We start from the raw sequence: 26278 nt of genomic DNA on the forward strand, positions 1-26278 counted from the left end.
TGAGAACCTGGTAGACGGTGAGGAAATAAAAGCTTTCATGATAGCCATATAGATAAATATCTAAAAGTAAAAAGAGAAATAAATAAAGACAGAACTATGAACAGAACATAAGGGTAGAAACGGGAGTATGTATTAGGGAGAGAGATTGAGAGACAGACAGACGTACAGACAAACAGATGGAGAAAGAGAAAGGAGAGAGAGAGACCTAGACAGAAAAATGGACAGACAGACAGACAGACATATGGAGAGACATAAAGAGAGAGAGAGAAGGGGGTGGAGGCAGGAGGGATAGAATTTGTGATGCAAAATGAGTTAGTGTAACATCAAACCCTGCTCTAGATTTACAAATCTGAACTGATCTGATTCTGTCCTGGTGCAATATAATCCTGATAGTCTCAGATCCAGACACTCTTTGAGACCAGCAAGAAGAGTAGGCATGGCGCGTCTTTCATGTCTATGGCCTCGCTAGCCTTCTGCTGGCAAAGCTCCAACGGGAAGGAGCGTGGCTGGAGCACTGGTCCTGCCAGTCCAACATCCAACAATGCACGACACCAACAAGTATCCACGTTCTGATTGACGGTCGCTACGTGGCTGACATGACGATCTCTAGTTGGATGATCTGCATTGAAGGGGGAAAAAAATGAAAATTAAGACATCAACACCAACTTTGCTGTTGGCATGTGTATTTTCTGCATCACCAAAATCACAAAATATCCTCACAAATTTATAATTTTCTTGACTGCATTTAATTTGAAGATTTTTCTTCCACGGGGCATTTACAAATGTGTCATGTTGTTGTTGTTTTGGTTTTATGTCATGAATCACTCAGAATTCATGGTCAGGGTTATGTCATGGTCTATATTATGCTATCTAGTCTTGTTGCGGTCCATTTTATGCATCTTTTATTCATTTATAACACAGTCACCAGGATGAGTGGAATGTTCCATCAGGCTTTAATACATTCATGAAATCCACATGGTCATGAAAGTAGCACTGCCCTTTATTTTTCCATCTGATTGATTAAAGGTCAATAATGGCTTCTGTTTTGGGGTATCAAAGTGACAATCATTTCCCTCCCCCCCCCCATGTCCTGCTAATAACAGTCCACCCCCCCCCCCTTTTGGATGGACTTTGGTATCTATGAGGATGCTTTTATAGATATACCATGAAATCTAGAAAAGCAGTTCAATGAGTTTCAAGTGATATTACACAAGAGAATTCATCAAAACAAAAATGAACAAGAATACCCTCAAAAAATAAATAAATGCTCTTACTTACACATCCTGAAATGCACAATACTGAAATTCTGTTGAGTGACGTCAGTGTCATCTGTTGACGGGCTCATCTTCATTAGTTCGCTTCCTGATATGACCAAGTCTGTAGGATAAAAAAAGAGAGTGAGATAGAGAATATGATAAGTTTGACTGAATTTAATGTTTGAGAGCAATGCCCATAATGGATGCTGTCCCTTCAATGTCTTTGTTAAAGGGGAAGGCTAGTAACTGATCAGTGGGAATCAGTGGACATGCAGGGAGATGATTGTTCCAATCCTTATGGGATTCATTCAAGAGTTCATTGTATATCTATTGTTGTGTGAAAATGATTTGCTTCAGAACGGTCTCATATTCAAGTAATGTGCAGATTAATGCTCCGTCACTGACCAGGGACGCTAACCTGGAAGCATTAAACTGCACATTACTTGAATATGAGACCATTCTGAAGCAAATCATTTTCACACAACAATAGATATCCAATGAACTCTTGAATGAATCCCATAAGGATTGGAACAATCATCTCCCAGCATTTCCACTGATTCCCACTGATCAGTTATACTAGCCTTCCCCTTTAATTGTATTGAAAAGTAGCATTGATACATGCAAGTTATGCTCAGTCTATTTTTAAATAGATAAGGTGCATTCCAATGTCTTTTGTTATTCATGAAAGTATGTTACTATAAAGCAGTGATTGACATACTGTAAACGTGGAAATTTTCGCGGTACATTAATTTTCGCGGATTTCGCGCTACGTTCGGCTAGCGCGAATTCAAAAACGCGCGAATATATCTTCACGATTTTCTATGCACATTTTAAACGGGATGAATTGTGTGCGCTTCATCGATGATACTGCTACGTAGTACAATGTACAGGCATGTTTACGCTACTAGTACTGTGCGAAGAGACGATAGATTGCTGTGTACTGTAGCATGCATGTGTGCACCGCACGCACCGATGCTACATTCCCCCGTGACTACCGTACTACATTCACAGCTGTACTACGTATTTGAGTGCTTGTACTCGCAGTCGAGCCGCTCGCTACGTCGCTTGTCGTACGCTGGCATAGCAAGCTATGTAGCAGAGGCTTTGGATGAAAGTGAATGTGTACTACAGTAAAGTAACCTGCTGCGGAGCGCGAATTTAAGAACCCGCGAATACGTTTTCGAGCCGCTCAGCGCGAAAAATTAATCGCGCGAAAATATTGACGTTTACAGTATGATGTCACTAACAGAATCTTGGTTTGGAAGGGTTTTTGTGGGTAAATCTATGTAATCTGAAGAATAAAATAAAAATCACTATATGATACATGGCATGCTATCAGATAACCTGTATTCATTTGACCATACACTGTACAAGTCATGTTGAGGGCATCATGAATCAACATACATTTGCATGACATAAGTTTTTTAATGTGTCCACATTGACCTAAAGACTCCAGATGACTGGCAAGAATTGATTCCAGAGAAAGAATCCCAATGGCGAAGCAAGTACAACTGAGTAATTCTGAGTTTAACTGTGCAGCAGATACAGGCAGAGCATAGGTATATATGCAGTAATCACATCTAATTTCCCCCTTTTATCACAACTAGAGCATTGTCACTTCACAATAAAAATGCATTTTGAGAGCATGTAACTTGATATTTTTTTTCGTAACACAAAGCAATTGCTAAGAAAATCCACAAGACAATGGTAAATTGGAGATAGAGATAGTGCTTGATCAAATAGAGCATTGTCATTAATGTCAACACATTGATAGAGAAATTAAATGGCGCCACTGCCGTTTGAGTTCTTATAGTGATATACAATGTACAATAGGGAGAATTCATCCAGGAAGTACATCATACCTGTTGAAGTCCTGGCACCCCGTCAGCTCTCGCTGCAGTCTCTGGGTCTCCTCGATGTAGACCGGGATGTCCTCCAAGCGGGTTGGAGGCAAGATGTTGGGGATGTACTTGGCGAAAAGGCCTGGATTAAGCTGAGCATATTCTGAAGATGGGATCAAAAGTTAAAGGTCAAGGGTGAGATTTCGTGTTGCTTGAGGGCCTCTCACTGCTGGACAGAGTTACTCTCAGTGTGTTAATAGTAAGTCCTTTATCTTTGCAATGAATATGATAGGCTGTTAAAACACTTTCAAGTTTTATGTCAACTGAATGAAATGACAGAGGAAAAATTGGTGGATTTATGATGGTTAGATAGACAGTCAGTTAGGAAGGGTTTCTTTTTTTTTTCTTTTTTTTTTGCTCTGAATCCACTTCATTGCTGACTTGAGATGACAGATAAAATAGGCAATTTGCTTGTATTACATAATGATCTTTTTTAATGTTGTAAGCTGATTTTAAATGTAGCTGTGGCATAACTGATAACATACTCAGATTCAGTGTTGGAGAGAGAGAGAGAGAGAGAGAGAGAGAGAGAGTGTTGGAGGAGTTCTGTAAAGAAATAAAGATTAAAAAAAAAATCTTACAAAATTCATTGTGATATTGAAGAGGCAAGTGAAGAAATAATGGTCTCAAATTTTCTTAAAAAGACACACATTTACTGTGACCCAAAACTAGTGTTGGTCACATAATGGACATTCGTGTCAATTACAAACTTTCAGCAAGAAGGCCACTTCATACCAATGATGCATGTGACAGATGCTTGTGCACATTGTCCCCACAAAATCCTGACACTTTTTTTTTCAGACTCAAAGCATTCCAAGATGTATGATTTTTTCCTACTTGATTTTCAAAAACCAAATGCTGTTGAGAGAGAGAGAAAAAAAAAGGCTCGTAAGTCAACCATGAAAAGGGGATACATGCACTGCTCGACTGCTTTTTTGCTGGCAGATTGCCAATCCATCCATTCTTTGTCAACAGGCAAAAATAATGAAAGTCTTGAAAGTTCTAGAAGAATTGCAGAAGAAATGGGTTATAAACTGTGTCCTGTCATATGTAATGCATTTAGGCAAAAAAAGAAAAAGAAAAAAAAGATTAAATTACATCACAGCAATTCTTGAAATTCAGTATAAACAATTTGAAATTCAGTATAAACTTGAAAAATCTCATCATAAACTTTGAACAAAATGACTTTTTTTTTTCTAATTTTGCTGAAAATTACCTAACTTGGATGCATTGTCAGTCTTCATCTCTACCACATCTTATGAAAACCTTATCAATGTTGTATTACTGAGAATGGACAGACAGACAAACAGACAGACTAATATACTCCCCTATTCTCTTGGCAGGGAGGCTTGAAAGAATATCCCAACATACTTTTCAAAGGAAACAACTGTTATGTACTAGTCGGCAATTGTTTGCAAATACAATGACTACTACTTGATAACGGGTGCATACAGGAATAATAGGATGACTCAGAACGTGAAATTAGGTCAAGGATCGTAGATGGTGTACATGCCCAAAAGTAGGGCACTGGTATCTTTCTCAGAACTGACAGTGTTTTGACTGACCTACTTTTGACTAACCAACAGACAATCATCCTTAAGGGGACAAAAATACCCACGCCAGGTACGTGACAGGCACATGCGAACGTGGCACACTATAAAAGAGTTTAATAATTGGTTTCAAATCCCATAGATATGAAGTGCTGTGTAAACATGATGTGATCAAGTATTATCTTCCGATCAGATCTCTCTTCATGTAAACAAACAGGCTAGACTATAAAAATCTCATTTGTACGACTAGTTAGCCAAGAGGAAGCAACAACTTGCTCAGACAGTTTCTATTCTTTGCACTGGCAATTTTACAGAATGGGTGCTAACAATTTTTGGCTTGATCTTTTTTTTTTTCCATTCTACAGAATGGATGCGTGTAATGTATGGCTTGATTTTTTTTTCAAGTCTTTCTTTGCAACGACAGTAATTCCCAGAGAGTTGCCATGGAATAATGGCATCATAAAATAGAATTTTTTAACCACATTAACACCTCACACTAATAAAGACAGACAAAAATGCAAGAGGTAATAACATAAACACCATGTGCTTTCCAAACTGTCCCTGTCTTCTGCCATATTCTATCACCCATTATATGCACATAATGAAGGGGCCACATGGGTGATTCAATACACTCATGTTGTATTATCAGATGCTTGCTTGCCAGAAAATAAACCTTTTTTTGTACGGCTGTTGACAAGGGGTGGCACCAATCCATCATTTATGGAGCAGATCGGGAGGCACCATTGGATAAATTGGTGGTCACCATGACATTTCGAGAATTTTGGCTGACCTTGGCTGAAAGAGTACAGACTGCTGACGATCTCTGAGGCAACCGTTGGGTGAACGGCAAACGGCCTGGTCTGGGCATCCTCAAGCAAGGCTGCCGGAGAGACACAGAGACGATAGAGAGAGAAAGAGGGAGAGATAAAATTAGGTGTTGAGATGGAGACAGACAGACAAACAAACAAACAGACAAACAACATGCTGCCATGAAAACAGAGAGATCAAAGAATACTCACAGAAAAATCAATATCTATCTCTCTATCTATCTATCTATCTATCTATCTATCTACGTACCTATCTATCTATCTATCTATCTATCTATCTATCTATCTATCTATCTATCTATCTATCTATCTACATTATCTATCTATCTACATTGTATCTATCTATCTATCCATCCACTAGAAGTCCGGAAATCCCCAACCGTACATGTAGTAGTCTTGAAATCACGGCTCAAAACACATCTTTTCATTTAACTGTTCATTATTATCAAGCACATCAGAAGCTCAGAAAATTTTGCAGCGCAGAAGAATATATGTCTATAGTTTTTGCGCTTTATAAATTGATATCATTATTATTACTCTATCTACTCTATCTATCCATCTATCTTTCTATATATCTCTCTATAGATCTATACCTATCTATATTTATATCTTTCTCTCTATTATTATACCCATATACCATCACATAGGACAGTATAAAAGATTTTTCTGAAATTTTTGACATGCTGTACAAGAAGGTTTTATGTCCCAATATGAAGGCAAGGGACTTCTAATTTCTCCCACAGAGAGCATTTGAAACCCTGTTCCTAATACATGGTACATTAGATGTACATACTGTATAATTCCTAGTCAACAGTCATCAGCTGCTATTGACCGATTCGGGTTCGTTGAGGGCAGCAGACATTTTACGGCACAGGGCGCAGCCATAGTGGGTGTATCGGTGTGTATCAGCCGACCCCCCTGCTCTCCCCCACCCCCGGGCAACATGTTTATCACGCACTTGTAACAAAGGTTCGCGCACTAGCAAGCATTCGCGCACTTAGTACGAGACGCCCATTGGCTAACGCAGTTTTTCATTCTGCGCGCGTGCTAATGTAGGGAGAGGGGTGGGGGAGTGCGGAGGGGGGGGTCGGATGATACACCCAGTATGGCTGCGCGCATGCCAAAAATACACATAGCGCGTCACAGAATCGGTCAATAGGTTGGTCAAAAGTACCTTCAGAGTAACATAAATCTTCAACTATCTTCAATAGCATCATCAACAAACCCACAGCTACTGTAACTGGCAACACACAAATATCAGTATGTGTAACATCAGCATCTTTGCACCTCATTCATGAAGTGCACATGTCCCAAATTGCATGTCCCAATTTCATTATGCACTGCTTTCCTCATTTGCCATGTGTTAAATCCTTTATGTGCTCAGGCACTATGCACTATAAAGCTTTTTCATCAAGCTCTCAGTACCCCATCCAAACTTGACCTAGTTGTAAAGTTAGCAAGCCAATGTTGTACACTTGAGAGTAGCAATTTGCCTTAATAACAGTCCAACAATTAATGCGCCGCAGTCCAGGAGGACCATGGTGCCATTATGGGTGCCTTGGTGTCCTGGGGCCAATATAAATTGATGTTGGGCCACCAAAATTCCAAAAAGGCTATCTTTTGGTGGCCCAATTGGGCACTTAAGATTCCACATGGTATGAATATTCATAAGGACTGGTCAAGAAATATTTTCTGAAAAAAAATGTGAAATTTCAAAATGTCATATATTTCTTATTTCTTATCCGATTTTTTCCTTTGAAATTGATATATATTTTTGAGGTGGATTTCCTCTTCAAACATGAATGTTCTTCATTGAGACAACATTCATTAAGCATATTAATATTGCAAGTGATCTGTCAGTACATATATTCATATCTATCCAATTGTTGACTGGTGTTTGCCTAAACTGTAAATGTGGACATTTCTGCATGAGTAATTTTTTCGTGCTCGGCTGGGTAAAGACGAATTTCACACATTTGTAATTTTGCGGATGGTTGCTTCAAACAGCTCACTGCTGCCAGTGCAGGTAAGGGCCTTGGCAGCACACACATGTATTACAGTAGTGAAAGGTAACTAGTCTGCATGAGCAATACAAAGTCATGCACACTACAGGACCAGGAAGCACAAAGAAAACTACAAATTGCATAGCAGTTTGCTACCCCTAAATAATATGCTAACCTTGAAGTCTTGAAAGATATAAAACAATATGACATAGAACAAGCAGAGATATTTGAGAGCATGTATTTTTGCGCTTGTTCATGTTGCACGAATTGTGCAAAAAATTTCGCTTTTACAGTACCTCATAAAGTATAATGTACACATGTACCTCAGTGGAAAACATCAAGGGTGTGAGATAAATGACAGCTAGAACAAATGGCATTGAAGAGAGAGAAAAAGAAGCCACGAAGAGGACTTGAATGAATTTTTGTATGCGTCACCATAGGCATAAGTTCAATATCTCAAAGTGACTTTAACTTCTATTCCTGGTTCCCAAGATGACCGTTGACGATAATAGTGATTGCCTTAAACTGTGTGCTGGCCAACAAATCAAACACAATTACACAGCTAACATACTTTTTGGATATGGTGTAATGTTATGTCTACAATGTATAATATGTGGTCAATATGTAACATTCACTTCATGGTGTAATATAATACCCATATGTAGTTAACCCGTTCCATACTGAATTCTGGAATCCCCATAAACATAATACAAAGACCACCAGGTTCCCGTAAGGAATAGGTTAATATACAAATTCTGTACAACGTATCGTGTACACACATTTTCAATATTATGTGAAAATACAATCCTGACATTTCTATGAAAGATACAATATATAAAGTGTAGGTTCCTTTTGTTTTTCATGAACACAGTAACAGTGTGCAAAACATACAAATGTGTAAAAAATGCTGTGATAGTTTGTTATTGTCCTTTTCTTCTTAATAAATGTGTGTGTGGTGTGTGTTAGTGTATAATGTTGGTGTTTCTCTGAGAGTTCACATTGCATAAACAACTTGATGTATCCAATACTCCATGTGCCTTGGCAATGGTAAACTTGCAAGCTTTTTCATAGCCCTGAATTATTCTAATACCGATTCATTTAAACTTGACATACTTGTAGATTAGCAAGCCCACTCGGGTGACGTAATATGCCTCAGTCCAAAAGGAATACCTTGGTGACACAATAAAGTTTTGTTTTGTTTTGTTTTGTTTTGTTTTGTTTTGTTTTGTTATGTTTTTTTTTTTTTTGGGGGGGGGGGAGGTAATCTCCATTCATTGACAGTTAGTTTTCAGACATCTGTGCCAGCTGGCAAAGAAAGCACTCTAGCATACATGTGTGTCCATCAGTGGTCAAGGCACAGTAAGGGTCAAACTGCACTTACCTAGTACTCTAGCTATGTGTAAGTCGACGATGTACTGTGTGAATAGCTTGGTCAGCTCTCTCCTCAGATCACTCTTCATTCGAGGTACGACGTAAAAACGGTTCTGGAAAGAAAAGGGATGAACGTTGACATGTGTGTATTATACAGACATTCAATAAATGATATTGTGATGTGCTGAGAGTCATTCCACTTTAAAGAATATTTTCAACAAGCTTCTTCCTCCTTTCACTTTTAATTACTTTTATCGCCACCAGAATTCCTATCACTCTCATAATGCTAATGATGATCTATCATTAATTCTTAACCTGTTGAGGATGGATTGATTTTGCTACGTGATGTACAACACTCACTTCCCATAGACACCTGCCTGAGTATACCTGGGACTAGTCTTCAATGGGTTACACAAGGCAAACACCACTTTGGTGGTCCTGAAGCACTTTGGTAGAGGAAAAATGCTTGTAAACATCATAATCATAGTCCGAAACATTCTAGTAAAAGGAAAGTACTAGCAAACATATATCTTTTGCAGTCCCTACTTAACAATGAAGGATTCTGGAAGAGGAAAAGTCCAAAGCATGCCTGTCACACCAATGAATATCATAAAACATTGGTATAAAGTCACCACATGGAAGGGAACTTTTCCCAGCATACACGTTAAGCAACACCCAACATAACACTACCACTACTTGATGATGAAGAGCTTTTAATCACTGACTGCTAGTACATCAATGTGGTTGTCATGTTTATTGCCGTTGTTATCATTATTACCATACTCGTCACTGCAGTCGCCATGTTTAATAGGATTACAACAGTAACATGAGCACAATCCATTGACACTTTGCCAACAGGGAATTAGTTCTTGGCTGAGAAGGGATTGTTTGCTGAAAAGGCAAAAGGGGAACTGCGACTGTAAAATTAACCTACTACTACATGACCTTGAACGCTTTGCTATCAGTAAAAGTGCCGTTCACATTGCCAGTGAAATTTTGCGAAACTTCGCCCAAAAAATCGCAAGCCGGAGTGCGAAATTTTGCTCTCCAAGCAAAGTTTGCAGCCCCGAATTGTAATGTGAATGCTCACCGCAGAAAAATCGCAAAGTTTTTCACATGACTTCCACACTCCTCCTCGCTGCACAAGACTCCGCACACAAAATGTGGATGGTATGGGAGTGAAGGTTTATGTGGGGTTTTCGTGATGCTGCTGTACGTACTATCTATAAAGCATGAGCGAGCAGTAGATTGCATACACTATGTAATGTCTCAATGTAGGGGGAAGAATTACACATAACTGCACCATTGTACCATTGCACCCATTGTATCTAGGCCACATAAACACATGAACTACATCATATCGACACTGTACTTTCACGCACACACATCGTTCTTCTACTACATGTAGTATTCATAGACGTCACAAGTCATGTGAGTCAAACCTGTGCCAAATTGAACTGCATACTGGGATCATACCTCGTGAATGTGCAATGCGATGCGAAATTTCACTAACTACTCCTCTGGTGTGTAACTTTGCAAAATTTCGCTGCAGTGTGAATGGACACTCGTAATTTTGTGAAGTTTCACTTCGCGATTTTTCCAAATGAGAATGGTTCTAAAGAGTGTCTTTGGCCTGAGAATTAGATATGAATTTCCCAAAGACAACTTTGCAAATGACATTGCAAATAAGCTTTTTCTTGTTTCTGTCACTTCTGACAGAATTGATTCTTTGATAATATAAATTTATTGATTCAAAACATCTGTCTTGTATTCAGCTCTACAGTAGTTCGGCACTGCAGGTACCAACTGCATGTGTGTATCCAATCATGTATGAATACAATTGTTGACCCATGCTGATATTATTGCAATATTTGCATGCCTGTTTCACAGTGTTAACTACAGAATTACCAAGTACATGTAGGCATACGTATTAACTCTTTTATGCCATGGTGTAAACTCCCTGTGTGCCACGTTATTCTGAGACAGCAACATGTAGTCATGCTGTCAGAAAACATTCAGTTCAACAAGTATGTGTAGCTTTTATTAAAGATTTTGTTACCCTGAACATGTAATTCATAGCAAAGCTGCGGAGAAAATGCCAAGCTTTCCTTTGATGCAAATTGTATGATGAATTACTTGTGGTATTTTTTCTTTCAAATGACCAGCAGCTACATTATTGCAGAGGCATCACTTTTGCACACAAAACAGTTACCATAACTAAGAATTCACTTGCATATCCAATAGGTGATAGGCATGATTTTTCCATAATACATCTAGATCATTCAGTTTCAAGAGCATCAAATTGGATTAATGGTGTATTGTGACATTATTGTTGTTGCTACATGTAGCACTCATACATTTTGATTGACAGATCTGAAATGCAATACATTCTTCAGTTTTTGTGATTTAAATGTCAATTTCATATTGGGTGTTTGTAACCCCTTCTGTGCTAGGGACTTTGGAGAGTGTGTACAACGCAATGGGGTTTTCTGTGCTAAACAGCACTACACATTGGTTTCTATGAACATCACCTGAAATACGTGAGGGTAAAGATGTACTTTGACTTGTGTAAGGAATACCGTTTATTAAAGGGGAAAATCCAGTCCATAGTCTGCTAAGAAAGTGTAAAATATTACGAGTTCAACAGTAAAATTTTTGATTGAAATCGGGTGAACAATTAGGAAGTTATGACATTTTGAAGTTTCAATAATTTTTCAAGAAACAGTTCTTGAACGGTCACTATACAAATGACAAAATGAGCATGTCATCCCCTCACAACTTGCCATATAAATAGTTTGTACATAAAATTAGGAAATTTACAGTTTTTCATTCAAATGCAATTATGCTTGAGGCTCAAATCCTGGTATGTCATACTGATCACTATTCTGAAGTCATTCAACTAGGAATAACATCATGTTTCAGACATGAGTGACAAAAACATTGATTTTTTTTTTTTTTAACACGATCAATGAAAGATTGTGAGGATATGACATTGCTCACTCATTTGCATATTCATTTCCACTGTATAAGAACTGTTTTGTAGAAATTAGCAGAGCTTCAAAATTTCATAACTTCCATATATTTCTCATGATCCAATTTCAGTCAAATTTTTACTGTTGAACTCACAAGATTACTCTTTTTTATCAGACTAACTTATTTTTGGACTGGATTTCCCCTTTACAGAGGGATCGTCTACACATTGGTGTCTATGAACATCACCTGAAATATGGGAGGGTAAAGATGTACTTTGACTTGCGTAAGGAATACAATTTATTAAGAATGTTACAGACTTTGTCTCTCTTGAGGGACTGCGAGAACTTTGCTCTAAAATTACAATGCCCTCCCTCTCAGAAAACAACAAACAAACAAACAAATAAACAAACAAACAAACAAACCATATCATACATCATGCTATTCTGAAATTCACTTCAAGTCCTTTTGCTCCACTCTCAGATTAGGAATTAATCATACCTGACAAGCATTGAAACTATGACAGGTATGGTTTTGGATTTAATCCCAGTGTGTTAGTTAGTAAACATGACTTTCATCAGAAAACATGTTTTGCACCTAGTCCTTTCAGCATCACGAAATGGTGAAAATGTGAGCACTGCATAAGTAAAAGCTTTGTTTTCATACTAAAAACTCACACTATTGATGATAAAAATGAAATTTACAGTAATGACAATGATGATACTATTTAAATGAAAATTAACAGTAATACAAAAATGATACTGACTATTCTTCTAGAACTACTACTGATCAATAATGATAACAGCAGGGGCGGATCTGGGAATTCCGTAAAGAGGGGGCGTGCTTAATACAAAACTATAAAAAGGGGGGGGGGGCGCACGCACCCCTCCCCTCATTTTTTCTTTTTATTTGTTTTGTTTGAACAAAAAATAAAGGGGAGGGGGGCGTGCGCCCGGTGTCATCCTCCCTGCATCCGCCACTGTAACAGTTATCACTAATACCACCAGTAGTAGTACAGCTGTGGTAACAGTACTGATACTATCATATCTGTCCATATAAAACTTGTACTACCCACGGTATCTATGTATGTCAACATAACATTCATGCCACACAGCTGTGCAAAATGGCAACATTGATCAAGTACATGAAATTGACTTTTGCTCCACAGGAGCTATAACAGGATGTTGGCGTACACACGGGGAATGATAATTCCAAGCTCTGATGAGGGTTGGCAGTCATTGTTTTTGTTTTTTTTAATACACTGTAAAAGGCACTGTGAGTATCTTGTGGGAGTGATGTACAGACTGTGGAACTTATGGGGACTTTACCCATGTGGACAATGAACTCTGCAGTCGAAAGTTTTCAGGAAGTTCCAGGAAGTTGAGAAAGTGAGTAATCTACAGTGCTTATGGAAGGAAGATGTGATATGTATTACTCTTCATGAATGCATTCAATCCATTTTGGAATTAAAGGGATGGTATAGTAATGGTTGAGGTGAATTCAGCGTTTAACTTTTTGCAAGATACTTAGAAACCCCTTTCTGGACTGTTCTAAAGTATACAATTCTATTTGAGGAATTTAATGTTTATATTTGATGAAAATCAGAAATGAAATGGCCGAGATATCGGGAAAACAAAGAAAAACAAAGTGACCCTAATGAAAGATGGGTTCCATCTTTTACTACAAGTAGGATTGCTTTGTTTTGGATATCTCAGCCATTTCAAAACCAATTTTCATCAAATAATCTTTCTCTTAGAATTGTATGTTCTTTTATATATCATTAGAGGTTTCTCATTATCTTTAAAAAAAATCATCATCAAGAAAATGTTGATAACCTCAAGTTCCATCTCAACCGAAACTGCACCATCCCTTTAATGTCAGTGTCTTGCATTATCCTGAAACGACTCTGTAATTCAGTGTGAATATTGGATTCTTGAAAAGCGTATTGCTTTCATGATTGTGTGAAGCCACACTGACAGTCAAAATGAACCCCACACACATGTGAAACTTGTTAATCCCTTATATACATGTATATGTAAGCATGTTCTCCTGTGGTCAGCTTTTGTGTGTGGTTTGTCATGCCCAGGCCAAACCGAATCGACCACGATTCAATTTGACGGCTCGTGATTACAATTGTCTGGATCAATATCAACAATGTTTGAGTGTTTTATGTTTTTTTTTTTTTTTTTTAACGTTGCTATATGTAGCATTTACAGGAATTCTGCATCCATAGTCAATGGTACTGTGTGTGATAGCTGTTTTCAAAAGGTCAGCTGACATTTACAAAGTTCTGTGTATATACTATTAAATATTTTAGAGCCATAGTGATTTTTGGAGTTGACCTATTGACCATTCAGTGTCTAAAATTTGACCTGAATAATCAATCATGCACTAGACAAAAAAAAAAAAATGCCATATCAAAGTCATTTAAACAAAGATGACCAAATGTTAAAAATTGTGCTTAAGGCTTGTGTATTAAAGTAAAAAAACAACAACAACCAAACTTCAAAGGTTTAGGTGTATCTGATGCATATAATAAGAATATGGGTACACACCACTTGTGTGTGTGGGGGGGGGGATGCATTTTGCACTGACCAAGTAGACTGCATTTTCGTATGGTTTTTTAGACACTAAAATATGTCTTCCTAAAGATACTTGAGAAATGAAAAGAAACTCTTCAATTAACTGTAAAGATATAAACTTTCTTACAAAATAGCATCACATCTCCTACATTTAGAAATTGCCCGAGGTTTTTTTTTCTTTAAACAAGTTTTTAAATGAAACATTTGCATAGACATAAAACAAAATTACAAGCTAAATAGATTTGTTCTTTTAGTTTCTGTACAACTAAGAATAAAATCCAATACCAGTAATATGAATTAGATCACATTTAAAACCTCATTAAATTTCTATTTGAAACCCTGTACATTTCATGAAAAACATTAATCCCAGTCTGCATTTTGACTATTAAAATCCACAGTATTACAACTATTCAGGATTTCACTGTACAATGTATATTTCAAAAGCTAGTGTGCAGGTAGCACACAGAACAACAATGCACAGACACACACACACAATATGCAATATTGTAACTTACCGAGAAATTCTGGTACAGTAAATAATGGTGTATTAACCACAAATTTTTTTCCAGCTGAAACAGGTCAAAATTCAGGGTGCGGTTTATACACAATTACAGCCACTGTACCTTCTGAATGTCTGCATTAATTTTAAAGTGTGCAGATGATGTTCAGTGCTCGACGTAATTTCCTTTTGTTTGGCATTCTACTGTACATTTCCTTCCTTTTTATGACATAAAAATCAACACACTTTCTCCCCTCAACATTTCACTCAATTCAACCACCATGTCCACAACCCATGGCCAAAAAGAAGGGAGTGCAATTAATAAATTGATGCAGTTAGTACACTGTTATTTTGGGTATGCGTGCACATCACATTGATGTTGGGGATCAGAGTTGATTTTTTCGTATCTTGCCAAAATTTGCAACTAGCTGAGCACCGAACCTGCAAAATTCCAGTGAAAATAAAATCCCCATGATAATTGATATGTAAAGGAATATCACTTTTAATATGGCATATACACTATGAACTTTCAACACTTGTCGTTGAGACCAGCTGTACCACTATGGGACACCATCACACGTGTAGCGCTTTCACAAGGAAATCATGGGTGTGGCAATACCGTCGTGACCTAAAGTTCTGCTTACTCACCAAGTAGTTGAAGATGGGAACGATGCCTCCCAGTGCCTGAGTGTACTGCTTCAGTATGTGGTGGAACTGGCCCAGCACCTGGGTCTCGGAACAGTTCTGCAAATGGGGATTGTAAAACGGATGCCAAACTCAGACCAATTTTCAGATAATCTGTGTTGTTTTTCCTCTGCCAGTGTTCGAAATATTTGTGCATTCATGGTGGAAGCAAGCCGTTTACTGACAAACCTAAACATCTAGGGCTACTCCTCTCCAGCGAAGAGTCCACAGGAATGGTAATGCGTTTGTGTACACTTTTATAAAGGCATTATTCCCCACTTGCAGATGAAACAAAAACCTAGCTTTAGTGCTTCAAAATAGTTTTAAAATGTGAGCTGGGGATAAAAACAACCACTGTAAAAATGTTTTTCATTACCGAGTATAATCGATGTTAAACATCAAAATGTGAACAATAGTTGTAATAAAATTGTTTCTGTAGAGACTTTAGAAACGGTTTACAGTTATGGTTTACTCAGAAAAATAGTGATACCTCCCTATATTCTAGGCTTAATTGCAAAATTCTACATAGGATGTTTTGCAATACAACTAACCTATACACATACGCATCAAATATGATAACTATTAACATCTTTTAAATCACTGCTCCCAATGGTAACAATACTTTTGATAAATTACACCTAACTGTCCTTAATGAGCAGATGAGCATAATTAACCTGGACCACTGCTTTCGAGAATTAATCTTGAATCCTTTTTGCACCAAAGTGTGGAGGGATATGATCTTAATCTATCTTTTTCTACCATCATACAAAACATCATTTCCACTGGACTTTCCTAGCTCAAGGTAATAGCTTTAATATTACGTTTTTAGCCAAAGAGTATCTAGTGACTTTTGACCTTGACTTCTATCACTTTCATCATCTCATATACCAGGTAGATAATTTCCACCTATGATATTTCTATCCTTGTTTCAAAATTTCATTGCAAGATATTCGTAGCTCAAGTTGTTGCTGGAAATTGACATTTGTGGCAGAGACTTATAGTGATCTTTGACATCAAGGATTTTGCCAAAAACCCTATAACAGTTTATCTTCACTTCATGCAACATTAGTTGGCTAAGTTCCTGGAAAAATCATCTGATAGATAGGGTTTCTTCTTGAATCTTAATTCATTAACTCATACACCTTTACTGTTGATAAGATCTGGGGTGTGCAAACAGACTACTATTAAAAAGCAAAAACGTATTCCTGTTGCACCCATCAAGAGCCGAGGTATAACAATGGCATACCTTTCATCAAACATCCCAAACCACCAGTTTTCTGGATTTTCAAGTGTCACAATAATTGTCTTCTACTGTATTTGAAACCATCATCAATATCCAGCATCGTGCATATGTATCATAATATCATGTGAAAACTCTCAAATGCACTGTTACATGAAGCATGATTGCAGCATTGATAATCAAAGTGCTGTTTTGACTGAGGCTGAAGGCAGAGGGGAATGGAACATATACATACACCGTATCAATCAAACCATCAAGTCCCAGGCACCATATTTACTGTATGTGGTGTGCTGTTCTATGCTTTCATTCATGATATAATTTCACTATTCATTCGCTACTTGTATCAAAAGAAGACCACTTTAGACAATAAACAACAAAGAAAAAATAAAAAGAAACAACAAAAATATACATGAAATGACGTTGCATATTAGGAATTTTGCCTGGGAGGCAATAATGAAAGAGGTTACACAGGAAATGAAGTAAAAATGCACTTACACTTTTGCTTCTCACGTAAACTGCTATTATTTCGTCAAGTAATCACGACATAAACTCACCAAAAACATGTACACGTACATGTACATAACAATTTCATGACCTATGTACAAGACCCTGGCTCATATCATGTGCTGTATTTTACATGCTCCATATCTTGCGAGCCTAATATTTCACAATTGGGGAATTCTCAACCGATAAAAAAAAAATGATTAAATTTGCAATTGAGAAGAACACCAAAGGATGTAATAAAATGCTTTTTAGCTTTTGAAGTTAAGAGTCGTAAAAGAAAGGCTTTGCTCATTATTATTATTATGATTATATTATATCAGTTCTATCTGCGTCAACATACCAGATATTAAAACAAGTTACGCAATTATGTCCTACCTGTAATTGCACTGCCATATGCTGTAAATGCTGCGTGATGGTGTGCCGCAGATCTGAGTACATACGTTCTGCAAATTGCTGACACACACACTTGTATACACAGCTGTCGGGAAAAAGGGAAATGAGAGTAGAAAATAAACCATAATGAATGTACATATATGCTGAACAACCTTTGTTTAGGTTATTTTCTTTTTTGTTCACTTTGAGTGTGTGTGTTTTGTCATTATGCAAAGAATTGTCCTAATCAGGGAAGTGCCTAGCTCCTGTATCGACATCTGTAAGGCCATCATCCTCATCTGTAAATTCACTAATGAAAACAAGAACAAACAAAACTAAACTAAAATACAAAGATAGGGTGAGCACAGAGACATGCACATTACATGTACAATGCTCATGGGAATCTACATGACGGCATATGAGGCACTCTCTAACATCTTTAATGGATTTTCTTTTTCTTTCTAACCCTTCGAAGACGGACTGATTTTCCTATTCAACACACATTTCCCATTCACCCCAGCCCAAGTACAGGTTGCAGGGAATTTAACCGGCAAATTATACATGCCCTGAGTAGTAATTAAGCGCACAAACTGGCTTCCTTCTTTCTTTTTCCTGTATACTGTACGTGTCCACAAAATGGCCAGTTTTACTGTGTAATGTACCAAAGCAAAGAAAATAAGTGAATTTTTTGCCATACCTCATTTGCACTTGTTACTCTTCCAAATGAAAGTACATGAAAGATCTTTTTATGTAGCTATATAATGTTAGTGAGGGGTACCAGAATTACCACGGCAACCTCAAACCATGCTTTTATGACTTCCATCAGTTGTGTCTTCTGTATTGCACAGTTTGAAAAAAAAACAACCACACATCAAAACAAAACAAAACAAGATGAAAACCTACAAGGCAGCAGCTCATACATAATGTGTGGCTTGAACTTTGCTTCAAAGCAAAAACTAGAATTGTGTTCAGTAATGAATGTTCATAGATGGGACCCTAGTCCCTAGCATACTGTATACGCTGAATATTTTGCGAGGTTTTTATTTTCGCGAATTTCGCGAGTCAGGTGCTATTCGCGAAAATAAAGACACACGAAAATATTGACTCTGATCCCGATGTGGATGTGATGTACGCATGCATGTACATTTTCCCGTTCAGTACAGGACTCCACGATCGCGAATTTAACCACTCGCGAAATCGTTGGGAATTCCCGATTCGCGAAAATTTAGCCTCACGAAATATATGGCGTATACAGTACATTACCTATACATCTGTTCATAGGATATCTTCATATAAACGCCAGGTTCCTGAGTGAGCAGCATACGAACAGCGCCCTCCAGCTGTGGCCAGAATTGCAAGCGATAATCCTCCTCGGTCATGAATCCAGAACCTATAAAAACAGATCACACTGATGTTAAAGAGCGACAGAAACTTGTATGACTATCACATTCCTTGTGCATTTAAGCTGACATTAAAACCCACTGAGGACGGGTTGATTTTGCTACAACACGCATTTCCCATAGACATTTGCCCGAGCATACTCGGGACTCGTCCTCAACGGGCTAAGTACTATTGCACTTGTTGAATAGTTACACCCTTGAGCATAGATTATTAACCTTGGAAATCATATTGTGACTTTTACCATACCAATAATAATGCTGATCAAATGAATTTTCTAATCTCCATATAGCAAAGATTTCAGTAACAGAAATATTCTGCATTCATTTTATTTTCTTCTCTGGTTTATTTACCTTAATCCAAACTATTATGCAAGGATCATACATGTACTTTGATGCAACATAAATGCCTACAAAATTGTACAAACGTAAGTACTATTCATGCAACAGAATGAGGCATTGCTTCCGTTGGGGACAATTTTGCAGCAATCTTCTACAGTATGGTCCTATCATCTCAATAAATGTGACAAATGTAATAGAGGAGGGATGAAAGCAATCTGTCAGTGCAGGATTATAAACTGAAATATTTGTCGACTATCAGGGTTATTATGGACTTAAACATGTTGGTGTGCTACGAACTACTAGATATGGATAGGGTCTAGAGAATGACAATCCATCTGATCATGGTCCTGATCAGGACAATGGTTAAACTTGCTGGGAAAAGCTGGGGAATGCTTTTCCAATGGTGCCTTTATATGTAATCTATTGTATCATTGTTTTGCTGTTGATCTTTTTATTATTGGGTTTTTCAATGACATTTTTGCATCTTCAAATCCCCAGTGAAGAATGCAAAGCCACTTGTTACTTGTTACTTGTTGAAATAATCCCAAAACTGCAGCTCCGTTGAAGCTATACTTGCTGTGTGTCAACAAGGGTGCAGAAGTGGCATAATGGTAACCCACATATTTACAATAAAAGTGGTTGAACCCGTGCAAGTAAAAATAACTGCACTTGGTTACATGCGTGAGTGTTTATTCAATACGCGCAATGCTAAATAAAAGGAGAGACAGTTTCAATGTACGTACAGTGTCGATGTGTTGGACTAGGTTGTACAATATGTATTCTTTAACCCGTTGAGGACTAGTCCCGAGTATACTCAGGCATGTGTGTATGGGAAATGCGTGTTGTGGCAAAATCAGTCCGTCCTCAACGGGTTAAATGCGACCAGCCTGAACTCCAAGCGTGCTCTCACAGTATAAACTGTGTTAACCTGGTATCCTGTGTATTAAGTCTATCGGGATTTCATAATTCAGTACCGTATAAAATGGGATAAGGTATTCTATTGTTGTTGTTTTGGTTTTAATGGCATGTATCACTCGAGATTGAGTATTTATGCCATTCTACATTTACACTGTGTGTATAGTCTTGCCATACTCCAGTCTCTTGTCTTACTGAAAACTCTTCTAGTCTTACCCCGAGATACAATAACAATAACATTGACAACATACTTCACTCAGTTGCCACAAGTTTTTTGATAAGGTATGGAAGGTATGTAAAATCATTTCATTGTTAGTGTCACTCACTGTTAGGAATGATAAAATAAAACACAAAAATTCTAAATTTACAATACATGACTAACGTTAGACTGGCCTTATAATTATAAGGCAAGGAAGTCTAGTAAATTTATTCCACTAATGCTAAGACTAAGTATCTGTATCTAGACTGAGCTGTCTAGGGCCTACTACTGTAATTTAGGGTGCTGTTCGTTATTCCGAAGGGTTGTAAATCCGAAACACACAATTCCCTATAGATACTATAGAGGTTCGTTTATCCGAAAATGAAAAAGGGTTCGTTAATCCGAACATTTGTGGAGTTATTCCGAAGGTTGGTTATTCCGAAGATTCGTTAATCCAAAAATGAACATTCGGAATAACGAATCTTCGGATTAAGCCTTCAGAATAACGAACCTTCGGAATAACGAGGTGTAACCGTAATTTATATGTCTAGATCTAGATCTAGGCCTACTCTCATATCAAAACTATAGCCTTGTATAGGTGCCTCCTACAACCACACTAGAGTTTGACCGATAGATCGGTTTGTGTATCTGGTCATCGGGGATATGCTCCGCGGACACTGCGTCTGGCTTCACAGTAGAGCCTCAGAGGAGAGCAATAACGTCAAATCAAATGATTAAAAGACTCCTACAATCAGACAGATGGATCTTTCTATCTACTTAACTAGATAGGTACTACTGAGTTTTAAAGGGGAAGGCTAGTAACTGATCAGTGGGAATCAGTGGAAATGCTTGGAGATGATTGTTCCAATCCTCATGGGATTCATTCAAGAGTTCATTGTATATCTATTGTTGTGTGAAAATGATTTGCTTCAGAATGGTCTCATATTCAAGTCAGTCCGGGAAACCCGCTCATGAGGACCGCCCCTGCGTACCAGGACTGTCCCTCCTCATGAGGACCTCCCCCCCGCCTCATGAGGCCCCCCGGGGAACGCCTCATGAGGCCCCCCATTCACTTCTTGTTCATCTCACATCTGACGTATAAATTGTTGCAACTTTGCACGGTGAGTTTTTGTTACACACACATGTCCACTATCCATGATGAAAAGAAGAAAAAATCCTGTCTGTTTTTTTTTTCAAAAATCGAGTTTTAATCAACCGATGCAGAGCGCCCATCAAAACACGGGCGCCAGCGCGTTCGCACAATGCAAGACTGCCGCACCTAGCGGCCTGATCCGACTAAATATTTTCGATGCTTTTTTCTGCGGCTCTCACCTCTCCGCGCACGAATCAGCCTCGTGAAGCTGAAGTCTGACATCTTTTTACACAAATTCGTAACGAGAAAAAATTAAATGAGTACTAACCTGATCTTGTCCATATATTCCAAATTACTATTCCACACTGATAGAGTAGGTGGGTAGATGACATACTCCAGTTTGTTAGCAAAATAATCACTTTGTAGGTATGACGAGTTCACTTTCTTCGTCAATTCCGCCCACGATTCCGCCGTTTGGGCGCTTTTTCTGCTGGATGCGTGATGTGATGCGACGTACGTCGCGTCGCGGGATGATTCCAGAAAAAGCGCCCAAACGGTAAGCGGGCGGCGGAATCGTGGGCGGAATTGACGAAGAAAGTGAACTCGTCATACCTACAAAGTGATTATTTTGCTAACAAACTGGAGTATGTCATCTACCCACCTACTCTATCAGTGTGGAATAGTAATTTGGAATATATGGACAAGATCAGGTTAGTACTGATTTAATTTTTCTCGTTACGAATTTGTGTAAAAAGATGTCAGACTTCAGCTTCACGAGGCTGATTCGTGCGCGGAGAGGTGAGAGCCGCAGAAAAAAGCATCGAAAATATTTAGTCGGATCAGGCCGCTAGGTGCGGCAGTCTTGCATTGTGCGAACGCGCTGGCGCCCGTGTTTTGATGGGCGCTCTGCATCGGTTGATTAAAACTCGATTTTTGAAAAAAAAAACAGACAGGATTTTTTCTTCTTTTCATCATGGATAGTGGACATGTGTGTGTCACAAAAAATCACTGTGCAAAGTTGCAACAATTTATACGTCAGATGTGAGATGAATAAGAAGTGAATGGGGGGCCTCATGAGGCGTTCCCCGGGGGGCCTCATGAGGCGGGGGGGGGGGGGGGGGGGGGGGAGGTCCTCATGAGGAGGGACAGTCCTCGTACGCGGGGGCGGTCCTCATGAGCGGGTTTCCCGGACTGAAGTAATGTGCAGTTTAATACTTCCAGGTTAGCGTCCCTGGTCTGTGACGGAGCATTAATCTGCACATTACTTGAATATGAGACCGTTCTGAAGCAAATCATTTTCACACAACAATATTTATACAACACCTCAGAATGATGTCGAATTGTGATTGGCCAAGAACATGTCACATGACATTCAATAGAAAATACCTATCAAACTCATTGAGAGTGACAGCCATACAATAGGCCCCTGGCATGGGCCTATTGCACGGCTCGAAGGTACTATAGCACGGCTTCGCGGGGAGCTACTAATGCATGGCCGCTCACAGAGTTCTGTGGCCGGCTCACACCCGTAGCAAAGCGCCAGCAAACTACATTGTACGTGCTGGCCGGCTGCGCTGCGCTGCCGGCAAGTCTCACACAGACCAGGCGCGGCGCGGCGGAGTACCGCAATGTTAAAGCCCAAACAAAGTTCTGGTACGCCTGCAAAAGTTGTCAAATTTCGCTCCCAAATGTGAACGTATGCTTTTGCAGGATAACGATGTTATTACAAGATATTCGATGGGTAACGACAAAAATGCGAAATATTAACCAAAAAGGTTCAGTCTCAGAACTTACCCGAACGGGGTCAGGCTAAACTCGGACTCGGGGATAACTCGGCTTCGCTTTGACGGCGGGGTGAGTTATAATGGTTGTCCCTCTGATTGTACAGTGTTGTCCTATGGGAGCGGCCTGTATAAACTAGCGCTTCGTGTTCTGGCTACTCGCAGTAATGGTCCGAGTTGTTACAACGCGCGCATCAAAAACCTCTTTTGCGCGCATGCAAAATTAGTGTGCGCCGAAAGGCGCTTGATAAACAACAAAAACTCCAAAGACCGCGCGTCTCAGCAACTGAGGACCGCGCGCTGTCATTTTTGTTTTGTTTTGTACAGGATTACGTTAGCACGCACTTTCCTGTCCATTCAGTTAGGCCTCATTTGGTATTATGCAGTGGCCAGTAGAATGTGGCGATCACTTACTGCGTGTGAATTGTCTGAAGTAGGGTCGAATTTTTCCCGAGCCCGAGTTAGTCTGGAGCCTTCTGGAATAAAAGTCGGTTTTCCTACTATTATTATTTTTCTCAAAATACTCCAAAACGACTCATCATTCCGGCAAACCGCGTCAGCCAGGTAAGTTTCTTAGTGGACTCTTTCGGTATATTGCAAGCAAAAATGAAATGGTGCTAGACGGGTTCTCGAGCACTTACCGAAACTTAGTTTTCACTTTAACGTGTATACGCGCAGCTACTTTACCCAGCTAGTTGCATGTATCGCTGCCTTTACCTACTGCTGTGTTTTTACTTTTGACTCTGATCTGCTACGTGGACCACAGTGATCCCAAAATCAAGACTTCATTTCAAGTTGAGAAACCGTAATTTGATTATTTTTCTGTGTTTTTATACAAAATCATTTTCGGAAATAGACATAGTCTAGACCTACTACTAGATCTACCGACATCTCAGATCGGCGTAACAGTCAGGCCTAACTCGATCTAACGTTAGCGTAGAATGGGTATAGACCCTGCGGAGTTTGTGATTCCTGGGACTGTGTGGTCGAATCATGACGAGTGTTTGAAAGCAGTACACAGGGTGGTTTACAATTCTCTGCCTAATTGTTACATTTATTTTTGGGCCTTCCTGAATTGGCGGTCACTAATTTAGTACTGTGATTGTGGACAAGGTGTTGTATAAAACAAATAATTTATGATTTTGTTCGTGCATTGGGGCACGTAATACCGCACTCAGCGCGAGATTCGCCACTGGTCTATTCAACGCGGCGCTACGCGCCTTGTTGAATAGACCAGTGGCTTATCTCGCGCCTCGTGCGATATTCGTGCCCTATGCACTCACAACTCATAAATTATTCGTATAATATACCGTAGTTATGGGTAAACTCGGCCTAGCGGGTAAAGTCGGCCGCCAGCGCGCACAGTACAATTTTATGTACTGTGCGCGCTGGCGGCCGACTTTACCCACTAGGCCGAGTTTACCCATAACTACGGTACAATGAACTCTTGAATGAATCCCATAAGGATTGGAACAATCATCTCCCAGCATTTCCACTGATTCCCACTGATCAGTTACTAGCCTTCCCCTTTAACGTTTAGGAAGAATCACTAAATTTACCACAGTCACACTACTCACCAAGCTAGGGGCTAATACTTGTTAGGGCTAGGCCTACATTTTTAAGTAAAATTAGAGTCTAACGCTAGGCAATTTGCAAATGACATTACTTGGAGGCCTGTCCTGTACATTACTGTACAAAATGCAAGGCCACTGGGGCCCCAATTTCTATTCCATCTGACAAAGTACTCAGTAACATGCCACCGATACCTTGCCTTGTCCATGCCATGCATGGTCCATGGACAAGATTATCAAAATTCTACGCTAGTTATATTGTGTATGCTACGCACAATTACAATAGAACCTGTGCACTAGAACCAATTAACCCAGTTACGTGAACACAGCAAAAAAGCAAGTGAATGGGACTGAACTCTGAAAATTTAATCGGAATAGGCAATCTTGGAAAAAAAAGAAACAATGTTCTCACCTAGCGGAGTCAGTAATGGAGAATACTCAGTACGTTTAGCCTCACCCATCATAGAGAATGAATTTCCAGAACATCGGATATGAGCTATCCCTGTGTCAGAGTTCTAGTAAACAACGACAAGGTAAATCCCTTTCACATTTTCGTGTTTACATCTCCACATCGGGGAGAGACAACTGCGCCATTGTAATTCAATTCTCCACATCTTGGGCGCCCTCTAACGACTCGCAGCAAGGAGGTACAGTGTGTAAGAGTTCTGTGACAGTGATAGGCCTACAGTGATTTTTATGTCTTGAACGGCCCCTTCAGGGGGGTGCTTCATCAACGTTTGTCAACGCTGACAACTTGAATCACCATAGTAACAGTCAGTGACCAGAGCATCTCAGCCAATCAAAACCAAGGATTTTGCTGAAATTGTCAGCGCTGACAAACGTTGATGAAACACCCCCCCCCCCCCCCCCCCCCGGCATGGAAGAAATACATATGAGTATCAACAATCTTTACTTTACAACAAATATAAATAGATATTAAAAGAAAGAAAAAATATATAAGCTCTAACAGCAAGCAAGGCAGGAATCAATTCAGATGAAAAACGGACTAATAACATGGCATATTCTAACTAGTTTATAAAAAATACCAACATGTAATGCATTGAAATGAGAAATGAAAAAAATACTTGAACTGTGACATGATGATTTTACAAAATGTTGAAAGATTATCAGCTGCTTGATAGATTTAACATAAATAACTGATTTAACTTAATAACATTTTAGGCCTGCAGTAATAGTAACTCCTAACATACTTCTTACGCT

General features: G+C 38.9%; 1 protein-coding gene across 1 annotated transcript; it reads right to left on the minus strand.

Moving 5' to 3' along the window:
* Positions 1–1291: 1291 nt before the first annotated feature.
* On the minus strand, positions 1292–25637 carry LOC139740757 (CDK2-associated and cullin domain-containing protein 1-like). Its single transcript, XM_071651331.1, has 8 exons — positions 25470–25637; positions 19023–19149; positions 17763–17865; positions 15608–15703; positions 8919–9021; positions 5498–5587; positions 3119–3260; positions 1292–1377 (listed from the first exon to the last, which is right to left on the minus strand). The coding sequence occupies exons 1-8, from the start codon at positions 25519–25521 to the stop codon at positions 1326–1328; spliced, it is 765 nt and encodes a 254-aa protein (XP_071507432.1). The 5' UTR covers positions 25522–25637; the 3' UTR covers positions 1292–1325.
* Positions 25638–26278: the final 641 nt, after the last annotated feature.

Source organism: Diadema antillarum, unplaced genomic scaffold (genome assembly GCF_040938485.1).
Source record: "Diadema antillarum isolate AM-2024a unplaced genomic scaffold, OU_Dant_1.0 seq00000877_RagTag, whole genome shotgun sequence".
Taxonomy (NCBI): Eukaryota; Metazoa; Echinodermata; class Echinoidea; order Diadematoida; family Diadematidae; genus Diadema; species Diadema antillarum.